The sequence below is a fragment of the Astyanax mexicanus genome, chromosome 13, assembly GCF_023375975.1.
Source record: "Astyanax mexicanus isolate ESR-SI-001 chromosome 13, AstMex3_surface, whole genome shotgun sequence".
Lineage (NCBI taxonomy): Eukaryota > Metazoa > Chordata > Actinopteri > Characiformes > Acestrorhamphidae > Astyanax > Astyanax mexicanus.
In genome coordinates this window covers 5,215,054-5,237,981 of record NC_064420.1, presented here as the reverse complement: position 1 = coordinate 5,237,981, position 22,928 = coordinate 5,215,054, and the positions used below count along the sequence as shown (strand labels likewise).

General features: G+C 40.9%; 1 protein-coding gene across 1 annotated transcript in view; it reads left to right on the top strand.

The window, feature by feature from the left end:
• plxna2 (plexin A2) overlaps window positions 1-22,928 on the top strand; it is a 410,426-nt gene that overhangs the window by 59,920 nt on the left and 327,578 nt on the right. The window contains exon 2 of the mRNA XM_049486476.1: window positions 14,046-15,374. Within this exon, the coding sequence (XP_049342433.1) occupies window positions 14,205-15,374 (1,170 nt within the window). The 5' untranslated portion in view covers window positions 14,046-14,204. The remainder of the gene's footprint in view (window positions 1-14,045; window positions 15,375-22,928) is intronic.

Below are 22,928 nucleotides of genomic sequence, written 5' to 3'. Positions count from 1 at the left end.
TCTTCTCAGCAGGTTCTGGGTGAAAGGCAGAGATTAGATCCAGCCGCCCTTGTTTGTATTCAGGGATAAGAGCAGCTGCTGATGCCTGCTAATTCTAATGTCATGTTGACATGCCTCCTTTTTTTTGTGGAGGATTGCGACGTGTGAGGGATTTAATAGACTTTGATATGCTCCAGTCAGTGCCGCGCCGCGCCGCTCCGTGCCGTGCCGAGCTGCGCCGTTCGGCTCCCTCGCAACACAACGGGGCTCAGAGAATGGGAGCAAATCATGCGGATTGAACCGGGCGAATACACACACACACACACACACGCGCAGCATGACGTGTTGTAGACCGAGCGATGATTCAGATCGCTGGTAATTGCTTGCAACTTGCAGCTTGACCTCAAAAACATTGGGTATGACTTTCGTAGCAATGGTGTTTTGGGATCAACAGTTTTTTTTGTTTTTTTTTTGGCCATGATAGTTTTAATCATAGACTGTTTATAGTATAGCTGGACAGAGCATCGTCTCTTAAAAGTGAAGCCACCACAGGTCGAGCGCCCCCTGCTGATGTTCGGTTGCAGAAAGCTGCGTAAACCCCACCCATTCCCATAGGTTTCAAAAACAGGCAAAACAGAACAAAAACTTTCAATCACGTTTTTTTTTCCCAATATACTGTAACTATAATAACTACCTCCGTTATTTAAATGCAACAGCTAGTGTAACCTCTGCTTATATTGTTAAATTTTTATATCCCCACAGAATTCATTTTTTTTTTTAAGTTATTCAGCTCTGTATTCAAAAAGGTGTGGTTATTGATGTGTAAAAGGGCTGGGTTACACCTAGTCGGGGTGGGACCAATGACTGTATGGGTGGGACCATAGACTGTGTATAGCTGGACAGAGCATCGTCTCTCAAAAGTGAAGCCACCACAGGTCGAGCGCCCCCTGCTGTTCGGTTGCAGAAAGCTGCGTAAACCCCACCCATCCCCATTGGTTTTAAAAACAGGCCAAACAGAACAAAAACTTTCAATCACGTTTTTTTCCCAATATACTGTAATTATAATAACTACCTCCGTTATTTAAATGCAACAGCTAGTGTAACCTCTGCTTATATTGTCAATTTTTTTTTTTATATCCACATAATTAATTTTTTAAAAGGTTATTCAGCTCTATATTCAAAAAGGTGTGGTTATTGTAAAAGGGCTGGGTTACACCAAGCCAGGGTGGGACCAATGACTGTATGGGCGGGACCGTAGATTGTGTATAGCACTGTGGAGGCAGCCATCAGCCCTCAGGGGCGGGGTTATTCAAATGAGTAGGATGTCTCTCCACAGTCTTTCTCCCTCCTCTGGTCTCTACTGCGACTCAGAATCAGGTTGTAGGATCGCCAACATGGCGGACGATTTTGGCTTCATTTTCCTTGAATGAATGGGAACGGTGACACGGCGTCCATCTTTTTTACAGTCTCTGGTTTTAATACAACTATTTTAAAACAGATCATTCCTTTGCGATAATAAGCATTATCATCAACTAATATCCAAACAATAGCTGAATAACACTTTATTTATTGTCGGGCTACAACTAATGATTATGTTGGTAGTCGACTATTATTTCTGCCATGCCCTCCATCTCTTTAAAATGAAAGAAACAGCTGAACAGCTAAAATTTAAATTTAAATTTAAATGTTTAAATGCAGAAAGTAGTAGTTCTGCAAGTCAACCCATTTTAATTCTCTCTTTAGAACTTTGTGTAGAGAGGTATAGTCCCAAATTAACGATTAGTCAACACTGAAATTTGAAATTTGGGGTCAACAAATGACTACAGTTTTGTCGACTAATCGTTGCAGCTATAATATAAATTGAATTTATAAGAATTTGCATTGATTACTAAATGAACATCCATACCCACATCCATCTATAAATGCATATGTAATGTATTATTTACTGTATATTAGTTTCTCCACAAGAAGGCAGAAGTAGTACTTACAGCTTTGGTGCACACCATTTTTAAAAACGAGTGAAATACACCCTTTTTTTAAAGACTTTTTAAGCGTCACTGTGTCCCAAAACACAGTGAAAGTGACACTGGGAAGGATTGCCCTTATCTTTATATACAGTAAGTCTTTACAGCGTTTAAAACAAATTAAAAAAAAAGAATCTTTTTAATATTGAGGGCAGATTCTGAGATTTTGAGATATGTTTCGTATGTAGATTTGCTGTTTATGTACGTGGCCAGCTTGTTGCAGAATGATGGCATGAGTAGATGCAGTTGAGGAGAATGTGAAGTGCTATCCGCTATCTCTGGCCCGTGCTCTGTGAGTAATGACGCTCCTTTAATAAGCTACATTTGCTTACTTGTTGCTTGGAGTGTTGCGTCTGGGTTTCAGGATAAACAAAAGCGTCATTAGTTCATGCCCCTCAATTAACCTTGCGTGCCCTCGAGGAGGGAAAACAAATAAAGGGAAGAAAAGGAAAGAAAAAAAAAAAAAAAAAACAACTCGGGACTCGTCTCCAGTCACTCGTTCAGCATCATCCAGACTGCAGTCACAGCCTCCAGCAGTGGGGGTTAACCGGGTTTCACTGTTCAGCTGCTGTCAAAGTGCGAGAAAATCATAATCTGATTTAGAATCTGATTTAGAATCTGATTTAGAATCTGATTAACGCAGAACATTAGAGTTTTTCAGTAGTCCGATTAATTAGCATTTACATTAGGGCTGTGTTTTGGCAAGAAGAACTTGGCTATATGATACATATCACGATATACACATTTTCCTAAATGGTCAATGCAAATCATGACAGTCATGACCTATTAAGTATGTAAATCCAATTATTGAACAAACTTCCCAATGATAACAATAAAAAAAATATATATATAAAAAAATCAAAATGCACTTTTCCACATTATTCAGCAGACCACAGGTTTCAAGCAATATGGGAAAACTCCTTTAAAAGTTCCTATTAAACTCCTTACGAATCCCCCCCCCCCCCCCCCCCGGTTTGACCTACTGAAGTTGATACTTCATTACACCATATGGAGTATTTTATCCTCTTTAGTAATACAAAGGATTTGCAGTATCTTAGATACTACATCTTGTGATATAGAATATACATTCAGGGGCAATGAACAGTGGTCCAGCAGTCTAAAGCGCTGCCACTATGATTAGAAGGTTGCCGGTTCGAATCCTTGTCATGCAGCTTGCCATCAGCTGCCAGAGCCCTGAGAGAGAGGGAACATAATTGGCCTTGCTCTCTCTCTAGGTAAGTATATATATGGTGATCTTTCCTCTCGTCGCTTCTTGGGTGATGTCGATCACCATGAGGCGTCTGTGAGCTGATGTATCAGAACCGAGTCGCTGCGCTTTCCTCCGAGCGCGCTGTGAAGCTACTCGGCAACAGGTGGAAAAGAGGCGGAGTCAGACTTCACCTGCCTTGTGTTGTGGCATCACTAGTAATAGGGGAAATACAGCTGAGGAGCAAAAAAGGAGTATACTGTACATTCACTGAGAAAAAAAAAACGATTACTGAGTTCTATATCAGATTTCTTAATTTCTTATACAGTTTATAAAGTGCAGTCCTTCTCTTTTTCAATGTGTTTTCTTTATTTTTATGACTATTTACACTGCAGATTCTCACTGAAGGCATCAAAACTACGAATGAACACATGTGGAGTTTTATGTACTTAATAAAACAAGGTGAAATAACTAAAAAAACATGTTTTATATTCTAGTTTCTTCAAAATAGCCGCCCTTTGCTCTGATTACTGCTTTGCACACTCTTGGCATCATTCTCTCAACGAGCTTCAAGAAGTGGTCACCTGAAATAGTGACCAACAGTTTTCCAACAGTCTTGAAGGAAGGAGTTCCCAGAGGTGTTTATTAGCACTTGTTGCTTCTTTGTCTTCTTCACTCTGTGCTCCAGCTCACCCCAAACCTCAAATCTGGATTGGGTTCAGGTCTGGTGACTCTGGAGTGCAGCTCATTTTTGTCAAGTCAAGTCAAGTCAAGTAGTTTTATTGTCAATACTGCATATGTACAGGACATACAGAGAATTGAAATTGCGTTACTCTCCTTCCCAATTTTACAGCAAGTACATTTTAAAGTACATAAAACTCCACATGTGATCATTCATAGTTTTGATTTGCCTTCAGTGAGAATCTACAATGTAAATAGTCCTGAAAATACTGAATAATCAGATAATTGCACTTATCCAAGTATGAATGGCTTTTTTTTTAAATGCATTGTTAATAATGATAAAAAAAAAGTGACAGTCAGACAATGCGGTCAGAGATATAAGAGAGTAATCTGTCCCCTCCTTCAGCCGTGTCATTACCCTTCCGCCCCCCCGTAGGGAAGCTGATGTGCTCAGTGCTCGGCGCTCGGCGTTGTCGGAAGCGGTCTCTCCAGGCTGGCACGAGGAGAGCAAGGTTGCCATTAGTGCTGCAGTCGGTGCTCCTGCGGAGACAAAAGAAATTATAAATATCACTACTCCGGCATGACACCCCGCACTCGCAAAGCCTCTCATTATCACCGCCAGAGAATGTCAGGCAAGAAATAAAGACTAATGGACTAACCTCTCCGACTAATCGCTTTTCAGGCGTGCTCTCACAAAAGAAAGGCTTCCTTCGAGGAAGATTAAACTTTCTATTTTTAACATGCAAATAACTGAACCCAGAAGGGATGGGGGTCCACTGGCGGCGCGAGAGCGCTGGTCTGAAATCGATCGAAGTTTAAACGTTTAAAGTTTAAAGTTGAAGCTGAAGTTTTGTTGGGGAACTGCTCGTACGTTCGGTTTGATAACGCCTGTTTTATTAGCTTTGGGTGTATTAATCATTTTTTCATTAGGTTTTTATTTAACCATTTACCATTACATGCTTAGAGATTAATCTTTATTGAGAGCGATGGATTAATCCCGGGCGTGAAATTCCAAAGTGTTTTTTTTTTTCTTTTCTCCGCAGTCCCACAACAATTAATAGGATTTTCCGCCATAACGGGATTGCGGTTTAGGTTCTTTATCTGCTACAGTACAATAGCTGTAAATATGAATTTAGGAGATCAAACAAATTTCTGCCTATTGTTAAGAAGCTTACTGAGGGAGAGGGGGGAAAAAAAATGTCAAGGCACCAGGGCTGGGGGTTGAGGAGGTTGAGGAGGGGTTGAGGCGGTTGAGGAGGGGTTGAGCGGGTTTAGAGGGGTTAGGGGTGTTGAGAGGGGGGTTCGCCTAGCTAGCTGCCAGCCTCCGCTGTGTTCTCTTCCTCTGCTATAAGCTTTAAGCTTCTAAACCGCCCCGATTGGCCGCCCCACAAAGCTCGCGATGTGTAACTGTATATAAAACCGTTCTGTCCATTCGGGCTGCCGGCCTGCCTCGCGTTTTGAATTATGAGCGGCGGAATTATGCGTTTGAGTTGAACCACAATGCAGCATTAGCCTCTTTTATCCCTTCCCTCCGTTTTAAACACACTCCTTCATATCCTACCCCTAATATGGCACGGCTTTCGCTTCCAGAGATTAGCTAGCCGCCGCAATGTTGCTGGCAGGCTCGGCGTTTGGCAGAGCTGGCGAAAAAAAAAAAAGAATCAAGCTGCTAAGGGCAAGCTTTTTCCTAGCCAGTTTCCAGTGCAGCGGCGCTAACACAGGCAGCGCTAACATTCACTCAGCATGGCTCTGGATGCCTGTGTGGCAGAGGCTCCGAATGCTAACGTGGTTTCAGCCCCGCAGCCTCGCATCCTCACTGTTCATTAAGGAAAAACAACCGCTCCTCTTGCGCCATAATCACACAGTCCCGGCGGACGATGGAATGCTGCGGTTTCCTGTTGTTTGGGTTCGCTCCTCGCACACACACTCACACACACAGCCGTAACCCCTTGTTTGAAAGGCGCTGACTGTGTAGCATTACTGTGGCTCCCTCCCATTCTTGTGTAAAGCCATGCGCTCGTATAAAAAGGCCGAGGGAGGGAGGGAAGTCTCTCAGCTTTGCCTCATTTCGCACTTCACATTTCCAGCGACGGAATCACTACTGAGAGAGCGAGCACAGCTACAGAATTCGCCACGGTCCACACGAGATTAGCACCACTAAATTTGGACACCATCCACTCTGTAACACGCCCTGGAGGTCATTTTAAATGTGCAAATGTGGGAGGATTAGAACTAGATGAATTTTCGAGATCACGAATCAGAGTCGTGCGCTCTGATCTTGATCTTGATACGGCATCAAATTTAGTTGAAAAAAAAAAGAAATAGCAGATTTTAATTAGGTACTACAACAGTATTGTAGTGTAAACAGTGAGATTAATCACTGTGATATTTCTGCTGTAGACAAAAAAAAAAAAAAAACGTAAGAATATGAGACAAATTATCAACATTTCAGTTTTTATTTCCAGGTAATTAGATCTAAATCTGATACACAGTTTAGAAGATTCAGCAAAGATCCTTCTCTTTGAACCCACACGTTTTTCCTTTGGGTAAAACTATTGAAGCATGTGACTGTCTGTCAGTGTCTTTTATTGTCCAGGTGTGTCCTTGATACATTGATTATTCATACTGTATAACAATACATAGCACCGAGTTTCAAAAACAGCCAACTGTGAAGCTGAGAAAAGAAGATAGAAAATATTGACAAATATTGGTCATAGGCAGTACAACCATTTGGAATGTCCTGGAGAGGAAAGTCATCACTGGTGTACTAAGTAACATATGCTGAACAGGTAGAACCACAAGGAAAACCACAGCCGTTGATGACATAAACATTGTAAGTTCTGTAAAGAAAGACCCTAAAACGACTGTTCTGACATCAGCAACAACTTCCAGAGGGCAGGAGTGAAGGTATCACAATCCAGATACTGTTTGCAGGGCACTCAAGTGTTTAAAACACTTTTAAATAAAGCTTGCTTATACAATGGCTGGAAACAATATTGCAATACAGCAGCAGCGGTTTTTCAATAATCTTGTATATAATTCAAAATCCAAGCATATACAGCTCTGGAAAAAAATAAAAGTGTTTCTTTGATTTTAGCAAATCAAATTAAAACCATGCAAGGCAGTATCCAAAAGCAGTGTGTAAGACTGGTGGAGGAACAAATGATGCCAAGATGCCGATGTATGAAAACTGTGATTAAAAAAAAAAAAAACAGGGTTATTCCACTAAATATTGATTTCTAAACTCTTAAAACTTTACGAATATGAACTTTTTTTTTGTTTTACATTATTTGAGGTCTGAAAGCTCTGCGTCTTTTTTTTTGTTATTTCAGCCATTGCTCAGCGTTTTCATTTCTCGCTTTCTCGTAAATAAATGTTCTAAATTACAATGTTTTTATTCAGAATTTGGGAGAAATGTTGACCATAGTTTATAGAGTAAAATACCTATGTTCATTTTACTCAAATATATACCTATAAATGGTCTCCATTTTTTTTTTTTCCAGAGCTGTATATGAATTACATTATATACAATAGCGTATAATTATACATAGCTGTTTGTATCATGGCCATGCTTTCTTTTATGAACACGGTATATGGATGACATTATCCAGCATGCCACCACAGCAATGTATATGATTTAGCATGGCTTCCAGTGACGGAGCTCTGATGCAGCTTTTTGTCGTGAATCAAAGCTGACCTGCTATCTGCTTGGTGCAGCGGCTGAAGGCTTGACTACAAAGGCGACTCTCGACCGGGTTTGGCTGTGTGGTCATGGCAGTCAAGCCTTATCTGTGTGTATGTGTGTGTGTGTGTGTGTGTGTGTGGGGTTGTGACTCACCACTACAGTGAAATACGACCCCGATGAGCTTGTACACTCATCCTTACTCAGACTAATGCCTGCATTATAGAGGTTACGCTTTGACGTCACATTTCCCTTGCAAAAGATTCTACAATTTGATTGTGGACCAAGCAATTATAAGCTCATATTAAAGGCAGTTGGGTTCAACATTGATGCATCAAAATGACCAAAGAAACTAGAGTCTGTGGATGTCCATATTTGGCCAGAAATTGGGTTTCAATGTTGAAAAAACATACACTCAAAGCCATTGGTTCCCAATCCTGGGTTTGGAGTAGCGCTAATTGGAAAGTCAAATGGACTTAATCCAACTAATAATGAACTAACTTATGAACCACTGCTAAAACAAACCCTAAAATAAAGTGGCCACAAGTTCCTCTGGACCAGAACTAACAGAAAACCCTGAAAACATGCATATTTGGCAACCTGGATTTCAGTTGTTTCCACATATTGTGGGAATATATTTGCTTTTTGCAGTTTTTGTAGCTTTTGTCAGTCTGTGAAAACCCAAGCCTAGCTCATAATTGTCTTTCTGTAGAGAACATATACTCTTGAGACTCTCTCCCCAACTTGACTCGCTAAAGTTACTAAAGTGCTTCATTGCTGCACATGGTGGCGCTATAATCAATTGAATAGGCTAAACCTGATGTGAAGAATATTAGTTGTTAAATTCTGCGAAACTGAAACATCAATAAATCCATATCTCCTGGTATTTGCTTATTTTGGAGTGTTTTATCCCGCTACTATGATCAGGAGATCGCTGGTTCGAATCCCGGTCATGGAGCTTGCCATCGGCTGTCGGAGCCCTGAGAGAGCACAGTTGGCTTTACTCTTTCTGTAGATGGTTCCTCGGTTCCATCAGTTCTAGGGTGATGTCGATCAGCACAAGGCTGCATCTGTGAGCTGATGTATCGGAACCTCCAAATGTGCTGTTATGCTACTCGGCAATGCTTTTGCTCGGCAAAATCTGTAGCATGATGTGTTTTTTTTTTTTTTTGCCGTAACCTCAGTGACTCTTCCGCCCCTCCCCTCCCCCCCAACTATGATGTCACGCTCATACCCTCCGTTCGTACTGTCCTTAAACACTGCTAAAACTGTCCTGACCGTACCATAGGGATGTGATTCACAGGTGCTAACATTGACATGGTAATCTCTTACCGCTTCTGGCAAATAATTCAAAAGAGAGAAAGAATTACTTCCTGCAACAAAGCAGCGCTAAAAAGCGTGCTGGTCTTCTCTATTCACGTCTGTGTCTGAGCTGCATAATGAAAAGAGGCCTGTCGGGCATCGCCGAGGGTTAAAAAAAAAAAGAAAAGAAAAAAAGAAGAAATCGACAAACCCATAATAAACAAAGACCCCATTGCTTGTGCTCCTGACAGCGCTGGTGCTAACCTTTGAACGGTGGTTATTTACACCACTCGCTCCCTTCTTGAGCACAGCTGTCGCCGTGCCATAAAATAACACCGGAGAGAAGCGGCGGCCTTTCTTACACAGAGAGAAAAAGAAAAGGACAGAGAGAGAGAGAGAAAGAGAGAGAGAAAGGAAGACAGATAGATAGATGGATGGGGAAAGGAGCGGTTATGTTGGTGCCTACAGGGTGAAAGGGGCTTTTTTTGGGTAGCAGGATAGCGCTGGCTCAGCAGGTCCCTGATAACTGCTCTGGAGCGATGCGCCTCGGCCCCTCCAGCCTGTGCGAACTCAAACAAAGGAGCAGCGTGAAGGGCAGGCCTGAGCCCAGGCCCCGGCTTTATAACCCTTTTTATTGCCATGCTAATACACTGCCGCTGCTCCTGGGAGCCTCCCCAGTATCTCCTCTATAGAATACACTCACGTTCATGCTGCACTGCCCTATTCGATTACTGTACACTGGAAGCCTGGATGCTGGAAATTCTACTTTCAATTGACTCCATTTAAAGGTCTCATTCCGCTAAAATCCATTTGTTCATGTTCTTTGTATAATACTATAGGTCTTTCTGCATATGAAACTGGTTCTCAGCTTCCACTGTCTGCAGAAGGTAGTAAAAATAAAATCCTCAGAAATACGAGTTGATCAGAGAGATGTAAAATGTCGACTTCCACCACTGAGTTCATAGCCTCGCCCACCTCAGCTCAGGAACGCCCACAGCTTTTGTTTACAGGGCTAGTTAGCGTTAACTATCTTGGGTAAATAACTATAGGTTTAAATCGGATCTCCAGTGGATTCTACGTTTTGCAGAGACCTTGAATATACACTAGGGAAGCACCATTTGACAAGGTAGCTCAACTCGACAGAACACCGATTATTGTACACTGTAAGCCTGGATGCTGGAAATTCTACTTTCAATTGACTCCATTTAAAATCCATTTGTTCATGTTCTTTGTATAATACTATAGGTCTTTCTGCATATGAAACTGGTTCTCAGCTTCCACTGTCTGCAGAAGGTAGTAAAAATAAAATCCTCAGAAATACGAGTTGATCAGAGAGATGTAAAATGTCGACTTCAACCGCTGAGTTCATAGCCTCGCCCACCTCAGCTCAGGACCACCCACAGCTTTTGTTTACAGGGCTAGTTAGCGTTAACTATCTTGGGTAAATAACTATCGGTTTAAATCGGATCTCCAGTGGATTCTCCGTTTTGCAGAGACCCTGAATATACACTAGAGAAGCACCGTTTGACGAGGTAGCACAACTCGACAGAACACCGGTCAAAGCAGGTCTGACGTTAAGTGAAGTTTAACGGTTTACTTTATCTAGCATTAAAAGCTATATCTTTATAACTAAGGCTGTATCTCTGAAAACATTTTGTCCTTTGAGTTTTAGAGCTGTAAAATTGATTGTGTGGGGAAAAAAGGCAGGTAGGCGTTCATTGCTTCAGTGCTGTTAGCCAATCAGATGCGATATATTTAGATGTATGAATATTCATGAGCAGTTGATCACATTATATGATCTACAATTTTACCTTTAAGGTAGCCTTTTTTTAAAGGTAGACTTTAAAATAAGGCTCCTTTATAAAGGGTTTCTAAACACTAATATTAATATATTAAACATTAATATAGTATTAATGGTTAACAAATAGGTTGTAAATACTTTATAAATCATTAATAAGTAGTTAAAACACATAAAACATGTCCTACTTTGTTTTTTTTGTTGTTTTTAACCAGTCAGCATTAACATATCTAATAAAATAATATAGTAAGTCAGTTTAGTTTTTTTTATGATATTTTATGTTAGTACACACCACATTTAATCCAAGATAAATCTGGGTAGTTAAAGCTAATAACAGATATGTTAATGCTGACTGATGAAACAGTTAAAGTAAGATCCAATAAGCCTCCAAGGTCTGAGGTATAAATGAATGTGAAATCACTACAGGCAACTGTTGTGCTTTCAATGTACGTGTTGTAACTGTTTGTTAATGGCTTATAAAGTATGTATAAGCTTATTATTAACATTAATAAACTTCCTTTGTTAAGTATAAACTATGAACTAGTCTTATTTATAGTCTTATAACTCAAAATAATGTAGAGTAATGTTTGGAATTATGCAATTTTACACAAAAATACTTGACTTTTTTTTTTTTTAAATGCAAATGTAGGTTTACAGTCAGTACTGAAGCATTTTTTTCCGAGATCTGGATCAGAGCGTCTCTGTTTGGAAACCGCCAGGCTGCTCAGCATGGCTTGGTAATGGCATTTGCTGGAAAGGGTATAAAAAGGGTATCAGGATCTCGGATGCAAATTTTCGTCCATGGGAAAAACTCTGCTTATAATTCTGCCCTTGTCTTTTACCTTTGATCGTGTGGCCTCCCTATTATCCTCGCGATGCAGCGCAGCGCGATGCAAATGCGGGGAATAATGCGTCCGACTCCTGACAGGTTGCGTTGCGTCAGAGCAGCTCCATTCCGCTAAACTTCCCACCTTGTTGGGTGTAATTGCTGACGTTGGGCTGCTATGCTTAATCATATTTGATTTTCAGAGGCGCCGCCATTGTCTCTATTCAGCGGCCCTTATGTCGCTCGCCTGTGATAATGTATGCAGATCAAACAGGAAGGAACAGCAAAGCATACAAATGCGCTGGATGCAGTTGGACGACGGCGCTCGTATCTCTAATGGTGGCCTGATTCGTTTAGGAATGATTGCTCTGCTGCCAATGATTAATCCCCCCGGGGTTTGATTGTGTCAGATGGAGAGAAATGAAAAAAAAAAAGAAAAAGGAGGGGAGGAAACAACACAGGAACAAAACTGGAAGGCATAATTAATAGATTCAGATCCTGTTTAACAGCCCCCTTAAAGAGCAAAAAGTAAAAAAAAAAAAAAAAAGAGAGAGGGTGCGCAGAACCGGCGCCCAATTTGTTCACACTTTGTTCTAGTAATAAGATCCAGGCCTCCCCTATGCAGTGGACGAGATAATTAACTCCCCGAGATACACTTGTGAGAAAAAAGGAAAAAAAGGGGGCCGACCCTTTTGATTTATTGTATGCCGCAGACAGATAGAGCTCAGCCGCCCTTTTCAAAAACGTCGCTACGCAAATTGCAATACTGTCCTTGATGTATTTTTTCACCAGTGATAGACCGGCGAAGCTGGTGAAGAATGGCAGAAGACAAAAGGCGCTACTTGTGCGATGAAAAGAAAGGCCAGCGCTAACATTAACATGGAGATTGAAACAAGAAAAGAAAAAAGAAAACACGTAAAGAAAACCCTCTTTAGCACTTCTGCTTTTGACGGGAATGCGTAATTGTACCTTTAAAGACCCATTTAGAAAAGATTGTTCTATAGAACGGGCTAATGTTTCCACTGTGATCGGGAGATCGCTGGTTCGAATCCCGGTTATGCAGCTTGCCATCAGTGGCCGGAGTCCTGAGAGAGCACAATTGGCCTTGCTCTCTCTATGGGTGGGTACAGTACAGTAGTACAGTAGCTCTCTTTCCCCTCATCACTCCAAAGGGTGATGTAGATCAGCACAAGGCAGCGTCTGTGAGCTGATGTATCGGAACCCAGTCGCTGCACTTTCCTCCGAGCAGCAGTGGCTGACTCCATATGTGTTGAAGGAGGCATGTGTTGGTCTTCACCCTCCTTCCTTGTGTGTTGTGGCATCACCAGGGATGGGGGATATACAGATGAATAGCAGCTGAACGATTTGGAAGAAACAATGGCAGAAAATTTGAAATAAATCTTGTTGTAAAGAAGACATTTGGCCATGAGCAAAAAACAAATGGCCTCGTCTCTCTGGAATCTTTTCGTTAAGAGCTTTTCCTAGAAACTGCTCTCACAGTCGGTGAGTAAGTAGTATGACTAAAGTTCTGAGGTTGTGTTCATTCCGGTTGCTAAGAAGTTCCTCACCTCCCTACAAGATATACTGTATAAACGTCCTGCCATTGTCCTCATGAGTGGCCTAATGGGAACTCAGGGGAACTGGCGAATGAGCAGATTTTTCCGTTGGCTTTTATCTTTCGCTTTGGTGTACGTACATGTGAGTCAGGATGACCTTAGTCTTGGGGAAGACTCAGAGTAGGCCTGGTTGTCTTTGTGTTTGTATAAATAATATTAATAATAATAATAATAATAGCCTACAGCCCACAGTTTAGATAAGATGAGCTGTTGATTAATACTGACGTAAAATCTTTTTTTTTTTTTTGGCCAAATTGATGTTTTATAGTGTGTTTATTATCATATAATACAGTTTGGCTGATTTACCTGACCATTCAGCTTCCAGTGCCTTTAAAACAATGCAGTCATCTTACTTTATGTGTGTGTATTGTATTATCATTAGCATTAGCCTCCACTACCCTATCCTGGTTACAGTTTCAGTTATTGTATTATGTATGGGTTGGACAATAAAACTGTGATGCATCAAGAGCCACAGTATCCAGGGAAATGTCAGCACACCACCAAGAAGGACCAACCACATCCAACAGGATTAACTGTGGATTCTGTAAGAGGAAGCTGTCTGAAGGGGATGTTCGGGTGCTGACCCGGATTGTATCCAAAAAACAAAAAAACACCAGAACTGTCCGTTGGCACAATAAATTATTGTGGTCTAAAACCAGGTGTTTCAGTTTCATTGTCCAACCTCTGTATATCTAGAGGACACCAGATAAAACTCTGAATATTGTGGTTAATACAGTACTTGGCATGCATACTTCCTTTTTTTTAAGTTATCTCTCTTCTTTAGAACTGTATATTGGTTATAACTTTGTAATACAAAGTTTACAGTAATACGATTCCACATTGCCAAACAATTTTGTATTATAATATTGTGATACTTAATATGTGCTATGTAACAGTATTTTTTAATCTCTTTTTTATCTTTTCTTTCAGGAACATGTGAAGACGAACAAGTAAACACATGAGGCATATGAGGAAGAGGCTACAGAGTTAACCTTCAGGACGTTGCTTGGAAGGTCTGAAACCTTCTGAACCCTTCTAGATTCTTCCTTTTTTTGCGTCCTCCAACCCTCCTTGCGTGTCCTTCACATCATGGATGTCTCACTGAGGACTTTCTTATGGCCCTGGTGTGGCCATGTCTTGCTGCTTGCCCTTGCTATGACAAGTGCTGGAAATACCTTTACTACCTTCCACCCGGAGAGACGGGAATGGTCCTTCAACCACCTGACCGTCCACCAGACGACGGGGGCTCTCTACATTGGTGCAGTTAATCGCGTCTACAAGCTCTCCGGGAACTTGACTCTTCTGGTGTCTCACGACACTGGTCCAGAAGACGACAACAAGGCGTGCTACCCTCCTCTAATCGTCCAGCCTTGTACGGAACCGCTGGTGTCCACCAACAATGTCAACAAGCTCCTGCTTATCGATTATTCCCACAACAGGCTGCTTGCCTGTGGCAGTCTCTACCAGGGTGTGTGCAAGCTGCTTCGACTGGATGACCTCTTTATACTGGTGGAACCTTCCCACAAGAAGGAGCACTACCTCTCTAGCGTCAACCAGACTGGCACCATGTACGGCGTCATCGTGCCGTCACAAGGCAGAGATGGCACGCTGTTCATCGGCACTGCAGTAGACGGCAAGCAAGACTACTTCCCGACCATCTCGAGTCGCAAACTTCCCCGCGATCCAGAGTCCTCAGCCATGCTGGACTACGAAATGCACACTGACTTTGTGTCCTCGCTCATCAAGATCCCTTCAGACACCCTGGCGCTGGTTTCCCACTTCGACATCTACTACATCTATGGCTTTTCCAGTGGGAACTTCGTCTACTTCCTCACCGTTCAGCCAGAGACTCCGGAGAACGGCATGGCCTCCAGTGGTTCCTCCAGTGATCTTTTCTACACCTCGCGAATCGTCCGCCTTTGCAAGGACGACCACAAGTTCCACTCCTACGTCTCGCTTCCCATCGGTTGCGTTCGCAACGGAGTGGAGTACCGGCTTCTGCAAGCTGCCTACCTGGCCAAACCGGGAAGGGTTCTTGCAGCCTCGCTCAACATCAGCACCACGGATGACGTGCTCTTCACAGTCTTCTCCAAAGGCCAGAAGCAGTACCACCGTCCCCCAGACGATTCAGCCCTCTGCGTCTTCACCATCAAGGACATCAACGCCCGCATTAAGGAGCGCCTGCAGTCTTGCTACCAAGGCGAAGGCAACCTGGAGCTCAACTGGCTGCTGGGGAAGGATGTTCAGTGCACCAAAGCGGTGAGAGACCTTTTGTTCTATTTAAGATGCACGATGGATTACGACGGCTAGCAAACAGCCTTGATTCCTTAATGAGCCGAGCAGATGAACCGTCGTGTTAGATTATGTAATGAGTCTAAAACAGCAATAATTCAAGGAACACACTGCTCAGATTTCTTTTTAATGCTCCTAACTGCCGAGAGAGCTCTTGCTTAGCGCAGTATAATTTTTAAACGGCAAAAAGCTTTTCAAGTACTAGCGGCTGCCTTTTTTTTTTCCTCCACACATTCTTCATGTGCTCCCGCACATGCCTGCTTTGGTTCAAAAGAGGATGTCAGTGCATCAAACAAAGTCATTAGCTCGCTTTGTGCTTCCACGAGTGTCCATTGAGAATTCTAAAAGGCAAATTCATTCTATCCTTCTATCGTTCTATCAGCGCATACGCTTAACACAGTGCTCAACTCACAGCTTAACGCAGTGCTTAACGCGGTGCATTACGCAACGCTTTATTACGCCCCTATTTATACTTCAAACAGTGTATTATCTTACACTCTCTCTCTCTTGCTCAGAGTTGGGAGCAGGCCAGTATCAAATGACCCCCAAACCCACAATATTAAGAATGCCGTGACAGTTGACACAGCCTCAGCAGAGCTCAAACGCACGTTCAATTACATCAAATCACGTTTATGCATGTAAATACATCAAGATTATTTTTATTTCCGCCCGCCGTAATCACGTCTAATTGGTTTACAGCTTTGATAGGACGGCTTGCCACCGCTCGGTCCACCAGAATGAGATATGTTCACCAATTAGAACGAGTTTATTTATTTTTTCTTGGCAAGCATCAAAGCGGCAATATCCTCCTCCAGTGCAATGCAAATAAACACAGCCTTCGTGGTGAGGGAAGAAAGGAGAAGGGAGAAAACCGAAGGGAAGGAAAGAACCTGTGTTCAAATTTCTCACAGGATTTGTTTTTCTAACACTATAAATCCACAATTTGGTTTAACTCAAAAAAACAAAAAAAATATGTAATTAAGTCTGATGTAAGAAAAACTGAATATTCCCAAACAGTACTTAATTCATTTAACTTTTTTGAGTTGAACCTATTCTTTGGCAGCCAATTGGCAACTGAATTTTGAGTTTTGACTATAATGACCTGTAGGGCTCTTTTCTATTTTTTCTTGTAACCATCTATTTGCAAACTAGGTTTTTCCTCAACTTCTTGATACTTACCATCAGTGTGTAGTTATTCCCCCAACAAGGTACCCTAAGTAAACTTGTACCGTATTGTACAGACTATAAGGTGCACCATATATTTTTCAATAAGTTCACTTTTATTGAATGTCTATTTTCTGGGCTATTTTCATACATAAGGCGCATTTAAAGCTACAGTAGTAAGGAACAAGGGGGTCGCACAGTAATCTACACAGATTTCTCTTCTAAAAAAAAAAAAACTGTTTATTTGGGTGATTAAAGCACACTTAAGCTTAGATTTCCAATATTTTCAAAAGCAGCTAGCCGCGGTTAGCAGCAGTGCTTAGCGCTAGTAAATGCTGCTAGTTAGCGCTACACTAAGTGTTCCAGTAAGCCAGGGTGCTATTAGCTAGCGGTTCATCCCATGTAGCTTGTTTTAACACGGTAAACATGCGGGCTACAGTCGATATTCTCGCCTCTGAACTGCAAAAGAGCTAGCTGCTCCAGCCTTGGTGCTGGAGAAACTTTACTGAAACTACTGTTTAATGCTGTACATCAGTGGAGTGGCTTTACTGCTCCTTAATACCTGACTTGTAAAATTCATACACTGACGATTTTTGGGAAAAATAAAGTTTTTTTGTGCCTTATAGTGTGAAAAATACAGTAAATCATAAAAAAAACAAGTTATATAGTTACAGATATATAGTATTTAGCAGTATATATGAATAGAACTAATGGATTTAAGAATTAAACTTAAGATTTAAAACTCCATATTAATGGTTCTGTCAACAGCTTTTATTGTTCCTTTAATATTAAATCTATTTTATGATAGAATTAAATAAATACTTATGAACTGTAATAAAATGAGCTAACAAAAAGGGTTGGATCTAATTTTATATGACTGTTTGAAATCAGTATTTAGGTTAAATTAAATGTAATAAAAAAAATGTTCTATTAGAAAACTAATCAAATTGTATTTACATGATCTGAAAATGAATGGTATTTTTATTGTTTGGAAAAAGCCATTAATACAGCCCTTAAATAAGTACATAAATAAATATAAAATAAATAAAAATAAATAGCTAAACGAACTTCGCAATGTAGGTGTAATAATTTAAAGTTTTATATTTTTTTTAGGCAAATTATTTAACTATCCAGGTTTACGATAAACCGTGGCCTAAATAAAGTGCTTATAACGTCTGTAAACGTTCTGTAGGAGTTTCTGGACACAGTTAAACTGTTGGGTAACGTCAGAGAGCGAGAATAAAGGAGACGAGGTTTGGTGGGGAGAGATAATTTGAGTGGAACTGTATAGAATCGTATTAAAAAAAAGACCCTACAGAGCATCGACACTGCTCGTCTTTGTTTTAGCCCCTTTTTATTTTAGCTTAGCCGAGAAATTCAGCCTCAGGAGCCGGCGTCTTTGTTCTTTAATTGCTGATAGGAATGTGGGGAATTATGACAGAGAATTATTAACATTAATGACTTTCTGACTATGTATGCCTCCCTGCGTTTCTCAGCACTCTCGTGCACAGAGAAAGCTTTAAGTGGCAGTTCTGTAGTTTTGATGGGTAATTTTATAGGAATGTGTGCTCATGACTTTTATATAAATAAGAGAGCACTTAAAATGATGAGTTTCTTTGATTTTCTAAATTGAAAACCTCTGGAATATAATCAAGAGGAAGATGGATGATCACAAGCCACAAGCCAATCAAATCAAGCTGAACTGCTTGATGAATTTTTGCACCAGGAGTAAAGCAGCATAAAGTTATCCAAAAGCAGTGTGTAAGACTGGTGGAGGAGAACATGATGCCAAGATGCATGAAAAAAAACTGTGATTAAAAAACAGGGTTATTCCGCCAAATATTGATTTCTAAACTCTGAACAATATTTTTATTTGGAATAACTTCTCTTTCTGTGCTCTAATGTGCTCTAATTGTTTGGATTAGAGCACATTTGATTTACTGACTATTTTCCATGATTATTTCAAGATGAATACGATCACGATTATTTTTTATTAAGCCCTCTATTTGTGTTTCCTACTATTGAGGCTCCCAGTCCAATGCATGTTTTACTGCATCTTGACAGCTTAACTTTTAGGGCTCTACACAGATTTTGCAGGATATTTTAATAGACGTACTTATATACAATTATACAGGTATCAATTTAATCAACAAACAAAATAAACAAAAGCAAAACAGAAAGCAAACATGAGTAGCCAAATGTAACAACAATTAAACAAGACAAAGTAAACGAAACTAGAAAAGATCTAAAAAGAAAACTAGATCGGGAAAATCAAAACTAAGAGGACTAAACAGATTAAATTGAGAAACAAAGACAACAAGAAACAAAGAACAAGCAGGACAAAACCCCTACAGACCTGAGAGAAGCATTAAAAGACTCCACGAGTAACACAGAAACAAAGGGGCATATATACACGAGGAGGATAAGAAACACCTGGGGAAGGAAACAACACAAGGGGAAGGTTACAAACAAGACACAAGGTGAAAAAACAAAATGGCTATGGTACAGATAGGGCGGAGATAAGAAAAAGAGGCTATGTTCACATTACCATGCTGATTTTTTTTTCTCAATGTGGCTCAGATCTGATTTTTCTCATGGAATGTGTGTGAACGTGCCAAATTTATATATTTTAAATCAGATCTGAGTCTCTTTTATATGTGGTCCTAAATCGGATACGTATCCGATCCTTGGACATGCGACATGAATGTGAACGGTCAAATTAATGGAATTAATGCATCTTTTTTTTTTTGCTTTACACATTAGCATTAGCGCTACGTGCTTCTCTCTCGTACCCACAAACACCCACAAATCTCTTAGTTTATAAAGATGCTCCACATATGAGCTGCTAACGCATCCATTTGGCCTTTATAAAGCCTTTATAGAGTCTTCTCTCAAATATGATTTTTTTATTCAGGAACCGATTTGTTCACACTACGCACAGATACAGCTTACTCACTTACATTTGTGAATGTGAACCGCCAACATAGCCAAATCCGATCTGAGCAAAAAATTGGATTTGAGCAATGTGGCTTGTAATGTGAACGCAGCCAAACACAGGGCCATGTGCCGAAGAACACATGGGGAAGAAAAACAAAACAGGCTGAAAGACAGGCCAGGATTTTCTCACAGTAGCAGAGTTTACCCCTCCAGATCCATTACAATCCTGTCCACACTCCGCCTCCCATCAGCTCCCAGTGTGCCCTTGTCACTGGTGGATGATGTCAGCCAGGCCTACTTGGTGTTTATCCAGGCCTCATTAGAAACATCCACCAGCCTCCAAACCGCCGTCTGTTTAGTCCCTGTTCACTAGGAAGGACTTGAGGTTGGAAGGTTAGGGGTGGAGGGGGAGGTGGTTAGTGTGCGTTCAATACATCAGTCCATACCTGCTCAATAAATCTATAGTATTTAACTTTTCACATAGAGAGAGAGAGAAAACGCTTAACCCGTCCAGATTAGCCCCGACAGCAGCAGTGCCCCGGTCCCGCTACCCGGCTATTTTTCTTCCCTTTTAAAGACCCAGTAGGAGTATGAAAATATTTGCCCAGCGAAATATACACTCCTCTCTTTTTTTTCCAGACAGAGAAAATAAACGTCTTTTACCTTAAAAGCATTGCCAGCACCCGGTGGACTCGCTCCAGCCCAGATGCGAATGTTTTTGTTTAATTTCCTGCTAGTTATTCCTGACTATTTTCGATGGCTGCGGATGTATCCGTCTCAGCTGGCCTCCCTCCAGCCTGGTGCTGGTAGGCTAACACAGAAATGTGACCCAGGGAGACAGATATATTAAACTTTATATGGTTTAATGGCCCCATAATTTGCACAGTAGGAGTCCATGTAAAAGTGTTTTATCACAGCTGATGTAATAAAACTGTTTAAACAAACAAACAAACAAAAAAAAAACGTAATCAGATTAATCGTAACAAAATTCTGTGATTAACTGAAATATTTTAAATTTTAAACAGTGTTTTCAATGAGATGTGAGCAGTGAACGCTGCACATTACTGCACTTTTAGTGTGTAAACAGCATGGAGCAGCAGCAGAGACAGTGTTTGTTCATAGCAATACATTATCTGGCTAATATATCAGATTAAAACTGCGCCTTATCAGTGTAACACGGAGGAGGAGGCCGGACGCAAATGCAAGTCGGTTTTATTAGACATAAGACAAACAAAAAACTAGGACGAGAAAATAAACACTAAGACTATTAAATAAAGACTATAAAACAAATACTACAAAACAAATCGCTAAATCAGGTCTAAACAGAGAAGTGAAATAAACTAAGAAAGAATCAAACAGTATACAGAAAACAAACCAGAATTCTATGTCTATGTACAAAATTTGTTACAGATTAACTTCCAGACACGGTTGAACAGGACAGCATCAAACAAAAAGCACGACAGAGAACAAAGGAGCACATGGGGTATTTATACACAGGCACACACTAGGGACGCCTGTGGAGGTAATGAGGGGGCGGAGTTACAAACAGGACACAAGGTGATAACACCAATGACTAGGGCAGGGCTAGGGCGGGGCTAGGGTGGAGACAGGACAATAACTAAACAATGCCATGTGCTCAAAAAAGCAAATGGCTGGGAACACAAGACAGGAAAACAGGGCAGGAGCACATTGAACCAAAAGAGGAAAAAACACAGGACAGACAGAGGCTAAGGTGTGACAATCAACAGTTCAGCTCAATTAAAACGGAATATATTTGATAGCGCACCTTGGTCAAACTTGGTGGCTTAATTAATTTGCATTAAAAAAACAATAACTTATTACTGATTCCAAACTGATTGTGTGTGTTAATGTTTTAACATCGACAGCCCTGAAATTACACAAAAAACAATATGGTGTAAATGTATATAAATAAATGGATTTCTGAGTTAGATCTTAATTAGCAAAAGTACAAAAGAGACTTTTTTACACCTGTAGTTGTGAAAGTTTCTATGATCCGGATCAGTTGATCAGTTAATGTTTATTTGAAGTGTTTCTCCCTTTGTTTGATTTGGTTTCACACAGGCATAAACCCTAAACTCACCAAAGTCCCCTCTGATTGGTCAGAGCTGTCTGGCGTAAATAATAAATAATCACTGACAGTTGGCTGTGGATTATTATTTTTTTTTTTCAACATTGAGGATCTTGCTACCAAGTTGAAAGTCAAGTAGTTTTATTGTCAATGCTGCATATGTACAGGACATACAGACAATTGAAATTACGTTACTCTCCTTCCCAATTTTACAGCAAGTACAGATAATAGATATAATAAAAGAGAGAATGGGAGACACTATGAGTACAATACAGCAGGGACACAAATAGACATACATGAGACAAAAACAAGGTGCAGTGGTGTGGGGGAGGAATAGATATATAAATATAAGTAAAAAAAGAAATAGATATATAATATAAACGAGTGGGAGACACTATATGTACAATACAACAAGACACAATAAACACACATAAGACAATAGTGCAATATTGATGGTGATTGAGATGGAATGACAGTATAAATAGTATATAACAGCAGTGCAAATAGGGTATATGGTATATATCTTAAGGCTGGTAAAGTGAATGAGTGCGTAAGTTCTTAAAGTTCACAGTTTATGGGGAATTAAAGTGTGAATTAAGCTCCTGAGAGTGACTCATTCTTTCACTAATTAGTGAATGTTTGTGTGCATGAACATGAATAATTTGGTGAATAATTGTGAATATTTTTTGCAGTACACTGTAGTGTATTTTGGCATTTCTCTCTCTGCAGGGATGTCTGTTGTAAAGTTTCCTACCGAGTGTCAGGAAAGGGAAGAAAAACAAATAAAAAGAATAAAATCAAAGTCTCGGCTGCTGTCGTCTCCTGGCTAGCGCTCGGGCTCGGCTCCCCGGCTCGGCTCTCTGCTCTGGAATGAAATTTTGACAGTATTCAGGCATTCAGGTGGCGCGTCCCCGTTCACCCGGCGGGGCTGTCAAGCGTGCCGCAGCCTCGTCCACACGCGCTGATCTAGAGGGGACACTCTATTGATCAGCTGGCCTCTGAGGGGCGGAACCAGGCCCTTGTCCTCGATTCGTATGTGGAAGGCTAATCCTCCACCCTGAACCGGCGGTCACGGGAAGCGCGTTCCGCCACCGAGCATGAGGCACGGTGTGTGAATAGCTAATCACGCACTTCAAATGGCTCTCGGAACAAAGCGGCTCAGACAGCTCCGGAGCTCATCCACCGCCGACACTTCATCCACTCATCCACCAGCGATCGATAGCTTATTTTATACATAGGTTATAACATAACCATAGTGAAGCTGGACTGATCTGACCTTCTGAGCGCGCTCTCTGATCAATCAATCAAATCAAATAAATCAGCCGCATTTG